This window comes from Lissotriton vulgaris, chromosome 6 (assembly GCF_964263255.1).
Source record: "Lissotriton vulgaris chromosome 6, aLisVul1.2, whole genome shotgun sequence".
NCBI classification, from domain to species: domain Eukaryota; kingdom Metazoa; phylum Chordata; class Amphibia; order Caudata; family Salamandridae; genus Lissotriton; species Lissotriton vulgaris.
Genome location: NC_141694.1, coordinates 1,400,737,035 through 1,400,754,521, shown reverse-complemented (window position 1 = coordinate 1,400,754,521; position 17,487 = coordinate 1,400,737,035). Strand labels below are relative to the sequence as shown.

At 46.7% G+C, this 17,487-nt stretch overlaps 1 protein-coding gene across 1 annotated transcript in view; it reads left to right on the top strand.

Annotated features, from left to right (window-relative positions):
* XRN2 (5'-3' exoribonuclease 2) overlaps positions 1-17,487 on the top strand; it is a 380,297-nt gene that overhangs the window by 27,295 nt on the left and 335,515 nt on the right. Inside the window, exons 2-6 of the mRNA XM_086927507.1 lie at positions 1,373-1,500; positions 1,582-1,693; positions 11,279-11,390; positions 13,903-13,961; positions 14,109-14,198. Coding sequence (XP_086783633.1) covers positions 1,373-1,500; positions 1,582-1,693; positions 11,279-11,390; positions 13,903-13,961; positions 14,109-14,198 — 501 coding nt within the window. The remainder of the gene's footprint in view (positions 1-1,372; positions 1,501-1,581; positions 1,694-11,278; positions 11,391-13,902; positions 13,962-14,108; positions 14,199-17,487) is intronic.

Sequence of the window (17,487 nt, the reverse complement as noted above, 5' to 3'; positions counted from 1 at the left end):
TTTTATTCACATTTTAAGTCACAATGGGGACAATCATGGCGATTCACAGAAGGAGCTTTCAAGAGCGAGATCCACTCCTTTTTACTAGAAAAGAAAATGAGGAGGTGGAGAGACAAGTTGTTTCTTGATGTTATCACCCCGTCTATTGTCATCAAATTGGTTTTTCATCATATATCAAATATTCCCATCATTACATGTTCTTATCAAGCTACGTTATGTTAGGCCGCTATTCACAAAGTTTTTGTTCCATTGACCTCTTTCAAGTGCAACAATCATGTTGGTATACACTGACTAGACCGAAGTGCTGATCATTGCCAACCATGTCTCCCTCTGTAAGGACACTTGGTGTCCCACCAAACTCTAGCCCACTCGCACCAAAAGAACATGCCCGCAACTTCGGCATCATCCTGGACAGCAAACTCAACATGAAAGTCTTTTTCCTGCTTCCACATTCCGCCTGCTCTGAAGAGTTTTCAAATAGCTCCCCATCAGCATGAGAGTTTCACATAAGTCTTAATCACTACCTGGCTGGACTGAGGCAACACAATGTATGCAGGAACCACCACCAAACTCATGAGAAGGTTCCAGACTATACAGAACTCAGTGGTCAGATTGTCAACCTGCCCATACAGACCCACATAACCGAACACCTTCATTGGCTCTCCGTCCAGAAAAAATGCCAATTCAAGTTACTGACACGCCTGCAAAGCACTCAACAGGGACCAGCATACATGAACCACCACCTAAATTTCAATCAACCATCCAGAATCCTTCGCTCTGCCTCCCTCACACTGATACAGTGCAGCCGCCGTAGCCACATCAAAGGCCGCTTGTTCTCAAACGTAGCCGCCAAGTCCTTGAGCGATCTCCCCGCTGAACATCAACCTCGCTGACTGACTTCAGGAATAGACTCGACCTGGCAGTTCAACTAAACCTAGCCCCGGGATACAGTCACCAGTGATGAGCAGCGATTTTATCAAATATTGATTGATTTGTTGGGCAATAGAGCTGTACCTACAATAATTAAGTTTATGATGAGCTGACTTTGTTACACCTGTACTGTTCAAGAAGATTCTGTGAGGCATAGCTTTAGATTTTTCTGTTTTCACAATGAAGCCCTACTTTGATCCCCAAAAGTAAAGCGCTGTTTTTCTGAAGCTCATAAGTAATACTGTGGTAGAAAATTCTTCGCAGTACTGGTCTTCAATTTCAATCTCTAGTTCTCCAGTGTGTTTGACAGCCTGTCTGGCTTTTGGTTTCATGTATGGCATGTTGACTCGTCTTTTATACGTTTTATTTAGAGTGTGAACAAGTAAGCGTTGTTACTGCTTCCTAAAGCACATGCTGAAGTGATGTTTTTTCCTTTCCTCAGCCTAAAGAATGCAATGGCATACAGATCCCGATCGATACCAGCAAGCCAAATCCGAATGAAGTGGAGTTTGACAACCTGTATCTGGACATGAATGGCATCATCCATCCTTGCACACATCCTGAAAACAAGTAAGTATTAAACTGATATTTTAGTTAAATTAATACTGTTACGCATATATTGGTGGTAACCCTCTGCTGTTAACGTTTCAGGGCCGCTCCTAAAAATGAAGATGAAATGATGGTTGCAATTTTTGAGTATATTGATCGACTTTTCAACATTTGCAGACCAAGGAGACTTCTTTACATGGCAATTGATGGTGTGGTAAGTTTCGCATGTTTTATTGCTGCACTTGTATAGCCTTACTACCTCTTAAGTGGGGCATATTCATAAAAATGGCCAATATGCCCGCTCTTTATGGTTACACGATTCCTAAAGACTGCTGTGGCACAACTGGTGATCTGGGGAAGTCCGATTTGATCTTTGTTTTAACCCCACCTTCTCGTGTGTCTTCCCTCCCCCCCCCCGAATACATATGATGATTACATTAGTTGTCAGTGTACCTTTATATACCAATAGTACATTATGTATCCATTATCTGTCCAAATTTAAATCTTGTGGAACTTATCAAACTATACAGCTTTGTATGAGCAGTTGGCACTTGCCTTTCCCACCCTGCCTCCCTTCAAACTGTCTTGCTCCAAGTTTTGCTACCCTTGTCATTACTGTTAAATGTTGTTAAATTTCGGAGACAACCCTTTCACCCTCATTTATTTATTACTCAGCCACACTACACCAATCCATATTAGTCTGCCATACATCTTTTTGCAGGAGCAGCAGCTTCTCCACGATTATACTGCATCTGTTTTAGCCCCCATCATGCAAATAATATCAGTTTGTCCTATTCTGTACATATGGAATCTCTGCACATTCCCAACAGTACTACCTTAGGGTCTAGTTCCAGCGAGCCGTTTAAGTAACGCAGCTAGTTTCTCTCTCCAGAACAGGGGATATACCTAAAGTACACGAAGAAACTTCTCCTCTTGTGCATACCGTCAGAGGCACGGATTGTACTCCCCATCCCAGAAAAAACCTCAATCTGCGCACTCATAAAAAAATGTTATGCAATATTTTGAGTTAAACCAGATCAAATTCAGACTGTATTGCCATTATTTGAGGACATTCACAAGTCTCTTCCCAGTCTCTATCCTCCGTCCATCCTAAATATTCCTTCCATTTATCTTTTAGTTTATTTAAGCCAGCCAGAAAAGTCTCAAATTCTATATATCTGTGAGATCGCCTTAATCTGAAACTTTGTAGGGAGCAATGTATATTCAGGAGGTGAGCTATCCTGGTTCTCTATCAGGTCCCTGATATTCTTTGTCTGACTTGCCTATATATGAGCAGTTGGGAATCCAAGAAGTTCCTATTCACTTTTGAGGGCTTTCACTTTCTCTTTTTGCACATCTTCTAACTTTGCAATCCATATCCAGGTACATTTTCTTAACCCTCCACTCCATCTCGTCTCTCAGTATTAAGTTGTCCCATCGGAGAGCTTAATTAATTAGTTTCCGTTTCAAGACAGTTGACTATAAGGGAGGCGGAGGGCAGCTGTTCTAGTTCCCTGAGCTAACTATAACTTATGCCCCTGCAATGCTTTGCTTATCACCTCACATAATAAATCACTCATTCCTTTGTCAGTGACCTCCCCAAACCAGTAGCACTCCCATACAGCCTCTTGTACGGCCCACCCACACAATCACATACCCATACAGCTAGTCACACCCCCACACATTCATACAGCCATACACCGGTACTCCCAGACTTATTAACCTATACAGACACTTGCACACACATACAGCCTCTCAAAACAGCCACTCGCCCATACAAGCACTCCCAACCGCTTACATACCCAGTCACACATCCATACAAGCTCTCCTATAATCTGATCACTCACCCATACTCATGTAGACACTCAAATATAGGAAATGATTACTGCCAAATTTGTCGGTGTGTACCAAGAATGAGAGAAAAATTTCTTTCTAGAGTCCCCTCACTCACCGGGGTTTCCCCACGGTGACATGCTTCATCATTGGGGTCATCCCAGTTCTCTACGAAAAGGGGCGTGCTGCGACTAGCGGACTACGCAGGAGCACTTTTTTGTGAAATGGCTATGTGTGGTGTAAAGTGTGGTGATGGTGGAGTGGGTGTGTGATTAAAAATACCGTGCTAGTGGGCCTCAAATTTATTCTGCTCCTAGTTTGGTTTATTAAATGGGGTAACACTGTATTCTAACCTTCTAAGGTAGTCCGCTAGTCGCAGCACGCCCCTTTTCGTAGAGAACTGGGATGGCCCCAATGATGAAGCATGTCACCGTGGGGAAACCCCGGTGAGTGAGGGGACTCTAGAAAGAAATTTTTCTTTCTCATTCTTGGTACACACTGACAAAATTGGCAGTAACCATACACACCAACTAGGTCTCTGAACCCTTCAAATTGGGTTCCTGAATTTCTGATATTGACTGGAGGCCGACCTAGTCTGGTTTAACCTCCTTCTCCCCCCTATTTCTTGTTGACACTCAAATATAACCATTCACACACCAACTCACTCAAACAGCAACTCATTCATCCATACAGCCACTTACACACCCAGTCACTCATACAGCCATTCAGACACCCAGACACTGTGTCACACACACCCACTCACTCATACGGACACTGACACGCTCACCCGCCAGTCACTCTTACCCACTGACCTACTCATACATTCGCCCTCCCACACCTACTTATTCACTCACCTACTCGCCTGCCCACTCACATACCCACCCTCAGACCTACTTGTACACCCCTGCAGCCACCAACAGACCTACTTGTACACCCCTGCAGCCACCAACAGACCTACTTGTACACCCCTGCAGCCACCAACAGACCTACTTGTACACCCCTGCAGCCACCAACAGACCTACTTGTACACCCCTGCAGCCACCAACAGACCTACTTGTACACCCCTGCGCAGCCACCAACAGACCTACTTGTACACCCCTGCGCAGCCACCAACAGCCACCAACAGACCTACTTGTATACCCCTGCGCAGCCACCAACAGACCTACTTGTATACCCCTGCGCAGCCACCAACAGACCTACTTGTATACCCCTGCGCAGCCACCAACAGACCTACTTGTATACCCCTGCGCAGCCACCAACAGACCTACTTGTATACCCCTGCGCAGCCACCAACAGACCTACTTGTATACCCCTGCGCAGCCACCAACAGACCTACTTGTATACCCCTGTGCAGCCACCAACAGACCTACTTGTACACCCCTTCAGTCACCAACCGACCTAATTAGAAATGCATGCACCCACTCGCACAGCCACTCTCTCACTGCTACAGGTAGTCACACACCCATTCAGATTACACATTTTTGAGGTGGTATCACTCAGTAGTACGGCTAATCTTCTAATCTAACTTTTGTAGCAGGTTAGTATATATGTTTAGCACCCCATAACTCTTAAAAACACTATGAGCACTTGATGTCATCAGTGATGTCATTTGAGAGGTCATCAGTGGTGACACTATGTCATGAGTGGTGTAATGTAAGGTCCTAAGCAGTGCTTTGCTCGGGTGCAAGATGGTTATCTCGGGTAATTGTAACTGGTAAATTTCTCTAGTTTTGTACAAGTGAAATCTAAGCCCTACTGTAACTTTCATGTAACCTTTGGTTTTTTTTCAGTGTGTATGTATATGATATATCAATATAGCATAACCTTAGGTATAAGCATGCGAGTCAATTTGAAGTCCTTTTTAGCAGTTATGTGGCTTACCTCTGCTGTATAGTTCTTCATATCCAGGCAATAGGTGTGAGAAAGTGCCATCTTTCTTGCATGGTATGCCCCCACTTTTTGCTGATTTGCTTTGACTGAGGGTCCCCGGGGCTCCTTCCAATCGGGTGCCCAGGGCCTGTGTTCCTTCCCTAAAAACTGTATTGAAGCTGAAACCCAATTGGCATCTCTGGCCACATGTCAGCCCCTGGTAAATGGCACCCTAGTTACCCACGGCATTGTGACCAGAGAAGACGCCTAAGGGCTGCAGCACTTATTATGCCACCCTTAGGGGCCCTGCACCCTGACACCCACACACTGCCTTTGCAGACTGAGTGTCCTGGTGCAGCACTAAACAGAGTCGACATGGCACACATCCCAGTGCCATGCTCACAAACCCACTGCCTTTGCATACATGTCACCCCTCTAGCTGGGTGCCCTCTGCCAGTGGTGTGGGCACAGGTGCATGAGCCCTGTGTCCCCACAGTACCCAGGGTCAGTCTTGGGCACCGTAAGTGCAGTGATGCCATTAAGAGGATATGGTGCTGGGAGGCTGTCATTGCGAACTCCACAGCACCATAATGGCTACACTGAAGCTTGCGAAGGTTATCAAACTTCTCAGCTCATTAAACCCACACTGATGCCAGTGTGGGATTTAATGTAAAATGCACTACAGAGGGCATCTTAGAGATGCCCCCTGAAACCTAACCTACAATTCACGTCTTGTCTGAGAGGCTGCCTAGGCTGCCACACAGCAGACATGTTGCTGGACCCCTGGGTGGAGAGCCCCCCGCTCTCCTGGGCCTGCAACAATGCACATCCTGGGTGAGGTGCTAGGTCTCCTCCCCAGGATGGGCAGGGGGAAGCTTCAAATGCCTACCACCTTTGTCAGCTTCTCCAGACCTCTTGCTGTACTCCTCAACTGGCCCCCACCTGTTCTAACCCCCACTCTGGCGGGAAGACTGTCGGGGAAACCCTACGTGAGGAAAGGGGGGTATGCCAGCCTGTGCCAACTCCACCCCTCCGGTGGGAGAGGTGATGCACAACTCTGGGCTCCAGCAATATTGTGGATGGGAAGCCCTGCCCAATCAGAGATAGGCTCCTGCCCCCCTCCCACAGGAGAGGAGCAGGATAGGGGGTGTACTCACCCCAGGACAGGAACCTATTGGTCCCTGCCCTTCCCCCTACCTGTAACACCCCTAAATTTAGTATTTAAGGGCACCCTGGACCTTCCTTCTATCCCGATTTCGAAAGAAGACCAAGAAGACCTGCCGTGCAGCTGCCAATAAGAGGACGACACCAACTGACTTAGCCCCAGCCTTACAGGCCTGTTGATCCTTTAACCTGCTCCTGCTAAATCCTAGTCTCCTGCGGACAACAACCTCGAACCCCGAAGGACCTGCCTGCCTTGACCCTCTTGGAGACTGGGAGTGGTTCTGCTCAAACAGCAATACCCCTGGTGCCAGCCAGGAACTGCAAATCCAGCCCACTCTGCACCCGCCGGGCCCGTTCTGTGCCCGAGTGGACAAAGACACTGAGGACGTCCCCCTGGCGATTATGACCTGGAATCCAGTGCCCATGGACCCTCCTCAATTACCCAGACGCCGCCTGCAGACTCAGAACCAGGGACCCCCCCTCCCCAAACGCGACCAGCGGAGGGTAAGATTTCCTGATGTCCAAAGACACCCCGGCACCCCCCCCCCCCCCCCGCCCTCCTGTGCCCAAATCCGGGGTGCCTATCTATTCTCCAAGATCCCAACTTACTCCTCGAAGTGTTGGTCGTTCCACAAGTTCCTCCGTCCCCGAGCCTGCAGCCTTTGTTCCCTTTTCAAGATCTCTATTGAATAACATTGAGCGCCCGACGGCTCAAAAGCACCTTGCACCCAGCCGCCTGAACCTATGTCCTATCCTACTTCCACATATGCCCTGAGCAAGTGACCAGGAGCCCAGCTCCCACAGCGGTTTGGCCTGCTAGCCAACAGCCACCAATTGAAGGCCCCCTGCCTCTCATTGGATAACATTGGGCCTAACTACCACTGCACCCGGCTGCCCCTGTGCCGCTGAGGGTGTAACAACTGTACCTACCTGACCCTGGGAGATCCTGAGTCTATGCCCAGAACCTTAACTCTGCCAGTCGAGTACTTACCTAAAAGCAGATAACTCACTTTTCTTCTATAGGCTAACATTGACTGGTTACACTTAGAAATTCTTTTAAGTGTGGAGTTTTGGAACTTTCAAATATTAATCTAAAATCAGCCAAACTTTGAATTCCGATTTACTCACCTGTTATCAGGAGAGACCTCAGTGCTGCATCTTTGAGCCCAGTACTGATCCTGAAAAAGAATTCTAACCGTACGTACCCGTACCTTGAATTTCTTTCCATAGGATATCCTTGCCTGCTTTTTGCTGAAAGTTTCTAAGTGTCGATTTTTGAAACTTACAAATATTCTCTAAAAATCGTGCCATGGATAATGTAATTACCTGCCTGTTTTTAGATAGAGATCCCAATGCTGAACCTTGGAGTCCAGCACTGGATTACAAAAGTAACGTGAACATATTTTACTTGCAAATTGAATTTCCTTCCGTAGGATAACATTGGTAATTTCAACTGAAAGTTTCTAAGTGTCAACTTTTAAAATACAATAATATTCCTTAAAAATCACTACTGTAACAAATGCTTTTACTTAACTGTTTACAGCTCATGTCCCGGTACTGAATCTAGGATCCAGTCCTGTCGTTTAGAAAAATACTCTACAAAGTAACTAATTGCATTTAACTACAAATTCCCATTGAGCTCAATGTTGCATTGCGTTTGAAATTGTGTTGCCTATTGCAACAAACAGTAACTATTGCATTCAAAAATTCGATTGCCGAGAAGAGATGGCTCTTCCAGGACAGGGCCATGGCGCGAACGCTGCTTTGGAGAGTTCCATTTCTAGCTAAGCAACATAGACCGAGATACAGGTTACGATCCCCTATCACACGCACGACTCTACAGGTATGGGATCGGGTGGCACATAGACACGGGTTGACCACTTTCCCCTCCCCTTTTACTCCCATATTAGATAACCCTGACTTCCCTCCAGGTGAGGCACGGCATGTCGAGCTGCAGGTGACCTTTTTGATTTGCAGGGATTTCAGCCCTTCGCGGACATTAAACAAGGGTATGGTATAGAAAATCCTTATCTTTTCCAGTACCTTCAACTTCGACACTGGCTCACTAATCCTGAAATCACTGCCCTAGTGAGCCGTCCCATGACGACCTTTGAGAAATGGCTGTTAACTAAAACTACAGACAAACACCTCATTTCCGAACTCTATAAAATGCTCACACCTCCACCCACCCCGGCTAAAACACCGAGCCAAAAACGCTGGGAGGCTGAACTGGGTAGGGCCTTGTCACCCAAAGAATGGGGGTACATATACTATAGAGCCTCACATACTACGCGCAACACCAAGGCGAGGGAGACAGCAGTAAAGCTAGCCATGTACTGGCACCTCACCCCAGTCCGGCTACACAAAGGAAACCCGACGCGCAGCGAACTCTGCTGGAGGGGGTGTGGGGAAAAGGGTACCCTGACTCACATCCTCTGGGACTGCCCGGAACTGGGAGACTTGTGGAAAATAGTCCTGGATGAGATCGACTCCACCTTCGAGACTGAGATCCAGAGATTCCCTGCATACGCTTTGAGATCCAGAGATTCCCTGCATACGCTTTGTTAGGTCTGCCGAACGCCTTAACATTCCCCTTAAAGTCACTGCGTGGTCTGCAGATGGGCATCGCCATGCAGGCAGCCACGCAGCACATATTATCACTATGGGGGTCCAAGACTAAGCCTACACACACGGGATGGCTCCATAAACTATGTTCTCAGGAGCTTCATTTATAACCAAGTTCACAGCTCACAGTGATTTGTAGTGCAATTAACAAAGTAATCACTCACCCTCAACTTTATTAACATGTTTGGAGCCGTTTGACGAATGTGTCCCACACGCTTTAGCTGCGGTCTTGAAAATTTCAAGGGGGGGAGGGGTTTCTGTCAAGCGGGGGCCATAGGTAACTGTTGACGCAACTACAGCCCGAGCTGCTGAACGAAATTACACCAAATAAACAAAAAGATAGCTCTTGGTCCATAGTTCACTCTTTTTGTTGAATGGTGTAAATCTGTTCCGTAGTTCCTGAGAAATTTTAAACATTTCTCAGATATGCAAATAGGGCTATGATGGACCCCCCAGATCTTGTGCCTGAGATCTGATTGGCTGGCAACACTTAAAACCAGGAAGTGTTTGCAGTGATCTTGTGACTCGGTTGAACAGTTACAAGAAAATGGGTAGAAAAAACTTCAAAGATGTAAGGAAAGGGGGCAGGGTAGAAACCCGTAGGCCTTCTCAGGGGCTATCATGTTAGATCCGCGAATCGCGCAGAAAAAAACCACAAAAACAAAGCACTGGCTTCCGTGCTTCATTTCCTCGGAAGTCCCCGGTGGACAAGGTCCCAAGAGCAATTTAAAAATGCGATACCTGCCCCCGCATGCCCAGAGGACCCGCCACCTCCCGGGGCTTAAATGATTAAGAAACTGCATGGGGGTGCTCCTGACCCCTGGGGACTGCCACCTCCCCTAGGCTAATTATCTTCAATGCTGTGGGGGGGGGGGGGGGGGCACACCAACTCCCGTAGCCCAGGGGACCACCACCTCCCTGGGGCCATTACAAAGATGGGAGGGTGGGGCCACGCGGCCCCCGTCCTGGAGCTGTAAATGGCCCTGGGGACCCCCAACAGGCCGGCTCCAGCAATATCCTGGGGTCCCACCCCTGGGACATTAGTTTGCTCTGGCATGGCAGGAGCACTGCTATGTCATGCCATAGCAAACTCTGCTTTGCTTCATGGAAGCGAGAGCCATAACTGGCCCTGGGGAGGTAGTAAGGGGGGCACATGCGGCCTCCCCTTTTCCTCCAAAAAATGAAAGGCCGGACCGCCGGAGATGGGGTCCTCGGGGCCAAATTGGCCTGGGTGAGGGGGCTGCACAGTCCACCTCCCCCTCTCATAAAACAAAAGGATGCAGCAAAAGCCCAGCCCTGGGGGATGTGGAAGAATTGCTGGCCGCCCCCTCCCCCCCTCACCCCGCGGTAATATTTATAAACATTTTTTGAAATGGGCCCGGTCTTGAGGGGTGGGATCCCTGGGGCGCAAAAGCAGGCAACTCTCTGGAGGCCCCGCCTTCTTTGTCTACTACTCTGCAAACGTGCCTCCTGGCACGCTATTGCTTGGGGGGGGATGAAGTATCCTTTGCTACTGAGGGTCCTTTTGGGGGCTAATTATTCCACCTGGTATCTCCAGTAAGCCCCACACAGTGTGATTTGATGAGAGGTGGTCCAAGGCCATACCCCTTTATACACCACTCTTTAAACGCGCTTCTTGGTGCATTGCTGGTGGGTGGTGAGGCCCCCTTGTGTCCTGAGGGCCTCAGGACTAAAGTGGACTTCATCTCCCAAGCAGCAGTGCACCAGGAGGTCACCCGGTCGTGAGGGATTTACTATGTGAGTTCATAACCAGTGCATTGCGAGGGCTAGTCCTAGTTAGCTCAGCTGACTGCAACAGCAGAATTTCTCAGGTTCGATACAAATGAAATGTCAGCCTAACAGTAACGTTCCTGTAACCTTTGTTTTTTTTCCCCTTGAATTTGAACGTTTTTTAAATGCTAATTTCTTACTAACCTCCCTCATACCCTTTTTTTTTCCCCCCAGTTAATATATATAATATAGTATGTGTGTATACAATCGAAGGAATAGATTTATACGTTTAACACATTGCCCACCTGAAGTATATATGTTTGGTGGCTAGTCTTGATGTATCTGCTCAACATACTTAAAATGAGAAGATGCTCTGAGAATATGGATGAAAGGAGCTGAAAGACTGTTCTGGAGTTGCAATGGCCAGTCATTTATTAGTTTGTGTCAACTGAATGAGACCTGTTCCTTTTTCGACTTTGAAACCGAGGGCTTATTTTTTGCGTGTGGTCCTGAGTTTATATCTTGTTCAAGTTAGTTGAAATGTTGACTTGTTAATTGAAAGAACTCTTTATTCCAGGCCCCTCGTGCTAAAATGAATCAACAGCGCTCTAGAAGATTTAGAGCATCAAAGGAAGGTGTAGAGCTAACTGAAGAGAAACAACGTGTCCGGGAGGAAGTGCTGAAGCGAGGTATGTACTTGTATCTATACTTTTCTAAACTTGAGTCCTTTGGTCTAAAGTCTTTCACAATGGCAGGTTATGGAGGTTTCAGGGAATGTGTTGAGTGGTTGTATTCTGTTTTTCAATTGGTCCAGGTTGCAACTGAAGGCACAGCGAGGCTCAAGACAGTTTCCACAGAATTAGTGGAGATGACAAGTGAAATGAATTTTCAGGCCCCCAACCTCCATCTGAACGAAAGCGCTTTGTATTCAGCAAGATTATACCATACGTGCTCCTCCCAGAATAAAAGTTTATAAACTCCATTTGGATTTTGTATTGGAAGTCTAATTAAAAATAGATCAACTTCACTGGAATACATAAGCTAACTAAATCTAGTGAATTAAGTTTGGGGTTTGAAATATGCATGCAATGTGATGCAAGTGTGCCACTACACTATCCAATTGCCCTTCTAAACATTTCAGCAAGTTGCTATTTTGCTTTAGTAGCTCTCTTGACATTACTTTTGTACAATTCTGTCCCCATTGAACACAACCACATGCTCAGGCTGACCGATTTGACAGACCTCGTACACATACATTTGTGTGATTTTATGTATTGTAATTTGTATAGCTCAAGTAGATGTAACAAAGCTCTGTACATTACTTGGGGAATGGAAGATTATCGACAAGATCACATGCATCAAGTTGGGGATTACACAAACCCAGTTCACACATTACATTTTCCATCTTTAGGCTAAGGAAGATTAAGTGATTTGTCCTGAATCCTAGGATGTTTAATCCAAGGCCAAAGGTGGAATTTTAACCTGGGTCCCCCGGATACAATGTCAACCGCTCTAGCCTCAGCTCCTCCTCTTGAACCCCCCCCACCCTTCCTCCTCAGACTATATAAACTATAAAATATCTTTATCAAAACAAGATCTTCAACCTAAATCCTATCAGCATGGATTTTCACTTCAGAACCTCCCATCTCAGACTCACTTTTGTAAACAAGTTTTCAAGTTATTTCCTCAGTGATCAAGCAGGTTCCTTTTTTATTAACAGCCATCACAATCTAAATAGGTATACTTCAGACATTTTCCCCTTCCTTTTGTCCGTACAAAAAGGTTAATTTACCCGTCGCCATGTAAATCGCTGTCCTAAGATGTTTAATAGCGGAACTGTCAAAGTACTCCATTATCCCCCCCACTTGTGAATTATACCCCATTGTTGAAATTGTGCACTGTACACTGCACCCGGCTGCTGCTGGTGGTGTTTGGCGCTGCTTTTGGTGCCTGCACCTGTACTTAACCTAACCCCCAAAGCTTGGCCGCTGCAACCGATCTACTTTGAGTCTGGCTTAAAGGCGTGATTTTAATGTTGAAGTATAAATACGCGGGCCTCCGGCCTTGAGATGCTCAGGGATGTAGGGACCGCTTTGCTCCTCTTCTCCTTGGCCCAGGGCGACTGATACAGAGGGGAGTTTAGGTATCTGGTTTTGTTACCAGGAGCAGTCGTGGTAGAGGGGGCCTGCTGTGCAGAGGCTGCAGGCTATATTGGTGGGTCCACGCGGAGTGAAGCCATGATGGACTCTCGCTCTGGAGGGCTGGGGGACCTTGACACTGTTGGGACACTTTGGGACCATGCATTGGTGGCTTCAGGTGTCTGTTTTTGGCAATTCCGGAGTCCTCCGTCTTTTTCTTTTGAAGTTTCTACAGGATGTAGGCTAACAGTTCTGCTATTTTTCGAGAGGTCTTAATCTTTGACAGCAGGCAGTCCTAGGTTTTGGAGGCACACAGCGGCAGGACGCAACTTCTTTGGCACAGTTGAGAAGAGCGGCAGACAGGTCAGCTGGGCTGGGGCAAAGGAAGGTGCTCTCCAGTCTTTTGCAGCTCTTCGTGTTCTCCTTCATAGGTCGTCTGGAACAGCTTCTCTGCCAGGGACTCTCCATAATTCTGAATTTAGGGGTGTTGCGGGAGTGTAGGGTAGTAGCCAATGGGCTACTGACCCTTGGAGACTACACTTCCTAAATGACTACCTCCAAATTTGACACTGCACTTCATCCACTCTGACACTGCACTCTACGATACTCTCTGCCCCTTCCAGTTGCAATCATATTAGTTGCCAAGCAAAATGTGCAGGTGACCATGCCAAAAAGGGCTACTTTCCTACACCCGCTCCGGTCCAAGGCAGTCTGCCCCGTGGCGGACCAAGGCAATCTGCGTCGCTCCGGCCCCAAGGCAGTCTGCCCCAAGGCAATCTGCGTTGCTCCGGCCACAAGGCAGTCTACCCCGCTCCAGCCCAAACTACGCCACTCCACTCTAGGACACTCCACGCCACTAACTTATAGCCATGCTAAACAGCAGCCGCACTGGTGTACAACATGGCAAAAACACATTGCCAAAGCTGGTAGCTCTTGTATGGAGGAGACCTATTTGATTTGCCAATGCTTGTTTTGTTTGATTATTTAGCATGACCTATTCAGATTAGGATCTGTTTTGGATTTAGTTTTTTGCTAAATAACTTGTTCTCTTGAAACTTCTCAGGTGGTTATCTTCCTCCGGAGGAAATAAAAGAAAGATTTGACAGCAACTGTATTACTCCAGTAAGTGTTCTTGTTTAAAAAGTTATAACATTTCTATACTCTTAAATGGCTCTCTTCACAACCACTTCCATGTTCCTACCCCTCCTCCCCTTCCAACCCTTCTTTCATGCGAAGTTATAAGCATGCTTTTCCTATTTCTGGTTGTAGGGAACAGAGTTTATGGACAATCTTGCAAAATGCCTTCGCTATTATGTTGCTGATCGATTGAACAATGATCCCGGATGGAAAAATTTAACGGTGAGTTGAGTACCTTAAAATACGCTACCTTAGTTTGTATATGGTTAATCTTAGCCTTTCAGTCTTGAGTGGTCCATCCACCGTTTGCCTGATGTTGATCATGGAACCAACTTCCTGGGCAGAGGTACCCATCTGGGTGACCTAATACCTCAATGGTCTTTTGTTTGTGCTTTTATCTCATAGGAAGCTAATGACGTGTCTTAAGATGATTCACTGGCTTCCTATTAGCAAACATTTGGCGCCTCTCATCATGGCCATAACAATTCTGGTCCACTTTACCTTAAACCCTTTTGAACATACTGTCCAAGCTCTCTGCTCTATGCGTCCTCTGCTTAGTTTACTCTGCCTCGCTACAAAGGTACCTGCATCGGCGGTCGCTTTTCATTTCTGTAAAACAAGCACTGGAATGCATTTGTCTCATTTAAACCCAGGATCATTTAATCTTCCAGAAAATTTGAAGACCTAGCTGTTCATTAAATACGAACTACTCTGATCCCCCTATTCATTACCACCAATGGCCAGATCCTTAGTCCTTATGGGGTAACTATCATGCATTATAATTTTATTAAATTCATGCATTCATTAATCTTGTTCCATCTGCTGTTGGTGTAGTTGACCGCTTTTACTTGGTGCTCCCATCATTTTTCCATAGACCTACGATTTCAGCTTGACTTTCGATTTTAGTTTTTGTGATTCTTGCATTTGGAAAGTCCCTTGACCCTTCCTTTCCACCCATTCTTTTACCATGTCTTCCAGCCTGCTTCAACCCTGCGTAGTCTACCAGACTAGTGTGATCTTCTTGTTTGCTCTACTCCTTGTTTCTTCTTTTGCATGCATGTAGCCTACAACTCCTCTTGATGTAGTATTGCTCACAATCTGTTACCTTTCTACCGATCCACCAGCTGCTAGCTCTCGTTAGAATCTTACTGTCACTTGCCTTCTCTTAAGCGAATGTCCTGATCCCATTTTTTGGAATCCCCTTTCCTTCTTTCATCTTACCCACTTTTTTAACCTTATCCCATCTCACTAAAGTACAAAAAAGCTCCCAAAATATAGCTTAAGCTATAGCTTTATTAAATTGCTTTTACACTGGCCTGTCTAAGCCAGCATTATTCCTGTTAATTATATACCATTGGGAATTGGGCAATGACATTTGGGAGGCGGGGGGCGTTAGGATGGTGGTGGGTTGTGAGGCGGGTCTTAGGGTGGGGTCTTGGGGGCAGTAATCGGGCCATCTCTGCTTCGTACCCTGGCTTACCCTTATAACACTGGAATCTTGTGCGTTAATACCGACACTTGCAGCTTCTCAGCCATACCATGACTAGGACTCTTCCAGGACTCTCCTTCGTTGAATTCCTGAGAAACCACCCTAAGACACACTGCCTTGGCAATCCAAGTTCAAAAGCAATAGCTTCCTTTAAGCTTTGGTATAGTCAACCATATTGGATATGTTCTACCTGTTGTAGCTACTCTTCTCCCAACTAGCCCCTATTGATCTTGTTGTACGATCTGTAGCAGGATCCTGATCTAGCCATAACCCTAGCAGACATTTTTACTTTAGTATAAAGTAGTGAAATGGGTCTGTATGGTCCATATTCCTCAACATCCTTCCTGGATTTCAGCAAGCAAGAAATTCTCACGTCTGCCATGGCTGGTGTAATTCCAGTCTTTCACAGTGGAGTAGAACAGCCTAAACATTAAAACCATTGTCTGAATAATTTATAATTTCATTCTGTACCAATTAGGACCAGACACCTTAGAATCCTTTAGGGACTTAATCGCCTTATGATTTTCTTCATCCTTATAGGTTGGGCCAGTTCCTCGCTTTTTTCAAGTGTAAGTTTGTCTAGAGTTACATGAATCAGCCACCCCCTCGGGGTTCACAGTTCCTCGTATCTTATGAATCTTTCTAAAATCTCCCACTACAAACTAGGCTTGTTCCTCCCCTCACCTCCATCCCAGATATAAAGAATGCCACCTTGGAATATTTATTATCATCGTAGGTCATTGCAATTTTGGCAATCTTATTCACCCTAAGAGCTTGAGGTGGCCCCTTAAATGCAAAATCTGTCTCCAGAGTTTTCCTACATGAATTCTGAGCCATGTACAATAGTCTACCTGGCCCCCAACTGCCATTCACCCTATTGTGTGTGTCGGAGATGTGCTTCTTACAGTAGCCTTCTCTGCTCAGTCTCTCCACACCTTTTTCCAATGAATCTATGAAAGAAAGTGTGCCCTTGGTTCCTGCCAAACAGGACCCAGGGCCTATGTTTTTTTTTTTTTTTTTTGGTTGCTAAAACTGCATTGAAATCAAAACCCAATTGGCACTCTTTGGCCTTGTAAATGGTACCACAGGTACCACGGGTGCTGTGTCACGGGAAGGCCTCTTAGGGTTGCAGCACTTATTGTGCCACCCTTGGAGGCCCTGTACCTTTACAAACACACTGCCTTTGCAGGCTGCGTGTTTTGGTGCAGAACAAAGTGAAGACTCTACATGGTACACATCCTTGTGTGCAATGCCTACAACCCACTGCCCTGGCATAGGTGAGCATCCCTCTAGCCGAGTCAACTATACCAGTAGTGAGGATACAGGTGCATGAGCCCTGTACCTCTATAGTTTCCAAGTGAGGGCATCTTGGAGATGTCCCCTTAAAAATGACCTACCACTAATGTCCAGGCTGAGTGGCTGCTCGCCAGCTGCCACCACCAGACCTGTTTCTGGACCTATTGATCGAGAGCCTACTGCTATCAGTGTTCTGAAACTATGCACATTCTGGGCTGAGGTACCAAGCCTCCTCTCCCAGGATGGGCAGGGTCAACGAAGGGGAGCTTCAAAGGCTTGCGGCCTTTGTGAGCTGGCCCAGGTCCTTTGCTGCTCCCAGCAACTGACCCACCGGTTCTGGTGGGAGAATCTGTGGGATAACAAAGTGAGGAAGGGACGTGTGCCCACCATTTCCAACCCCACCCCACAGATGGGGGAGGAGAGTTGAAGCACAACGCTCAGTCTCTGCCCTCTTGTAGATGGAGGGGGTGGGGGCAGCCAACCAGAGTGTGGCATAACAGAGGGTGTACCCACCCCAAGGAAGGAACACATTGGTCCCAACCTTAACCTACCTGTCACAACACTAAATCGAGTATTTAGGGGCCAGCCTGAACCTTGCCGCCTCCGTGAAACTATTAAGAAGAAAAGGAGGAGGACCGATCAGCCGAAGCTAAGAGGAGAGTGCCCATTGACTTTGCTTCAGTCCTACCGGCCTATCCCCACCTCAAACCTGCAGAAGCGAAACTC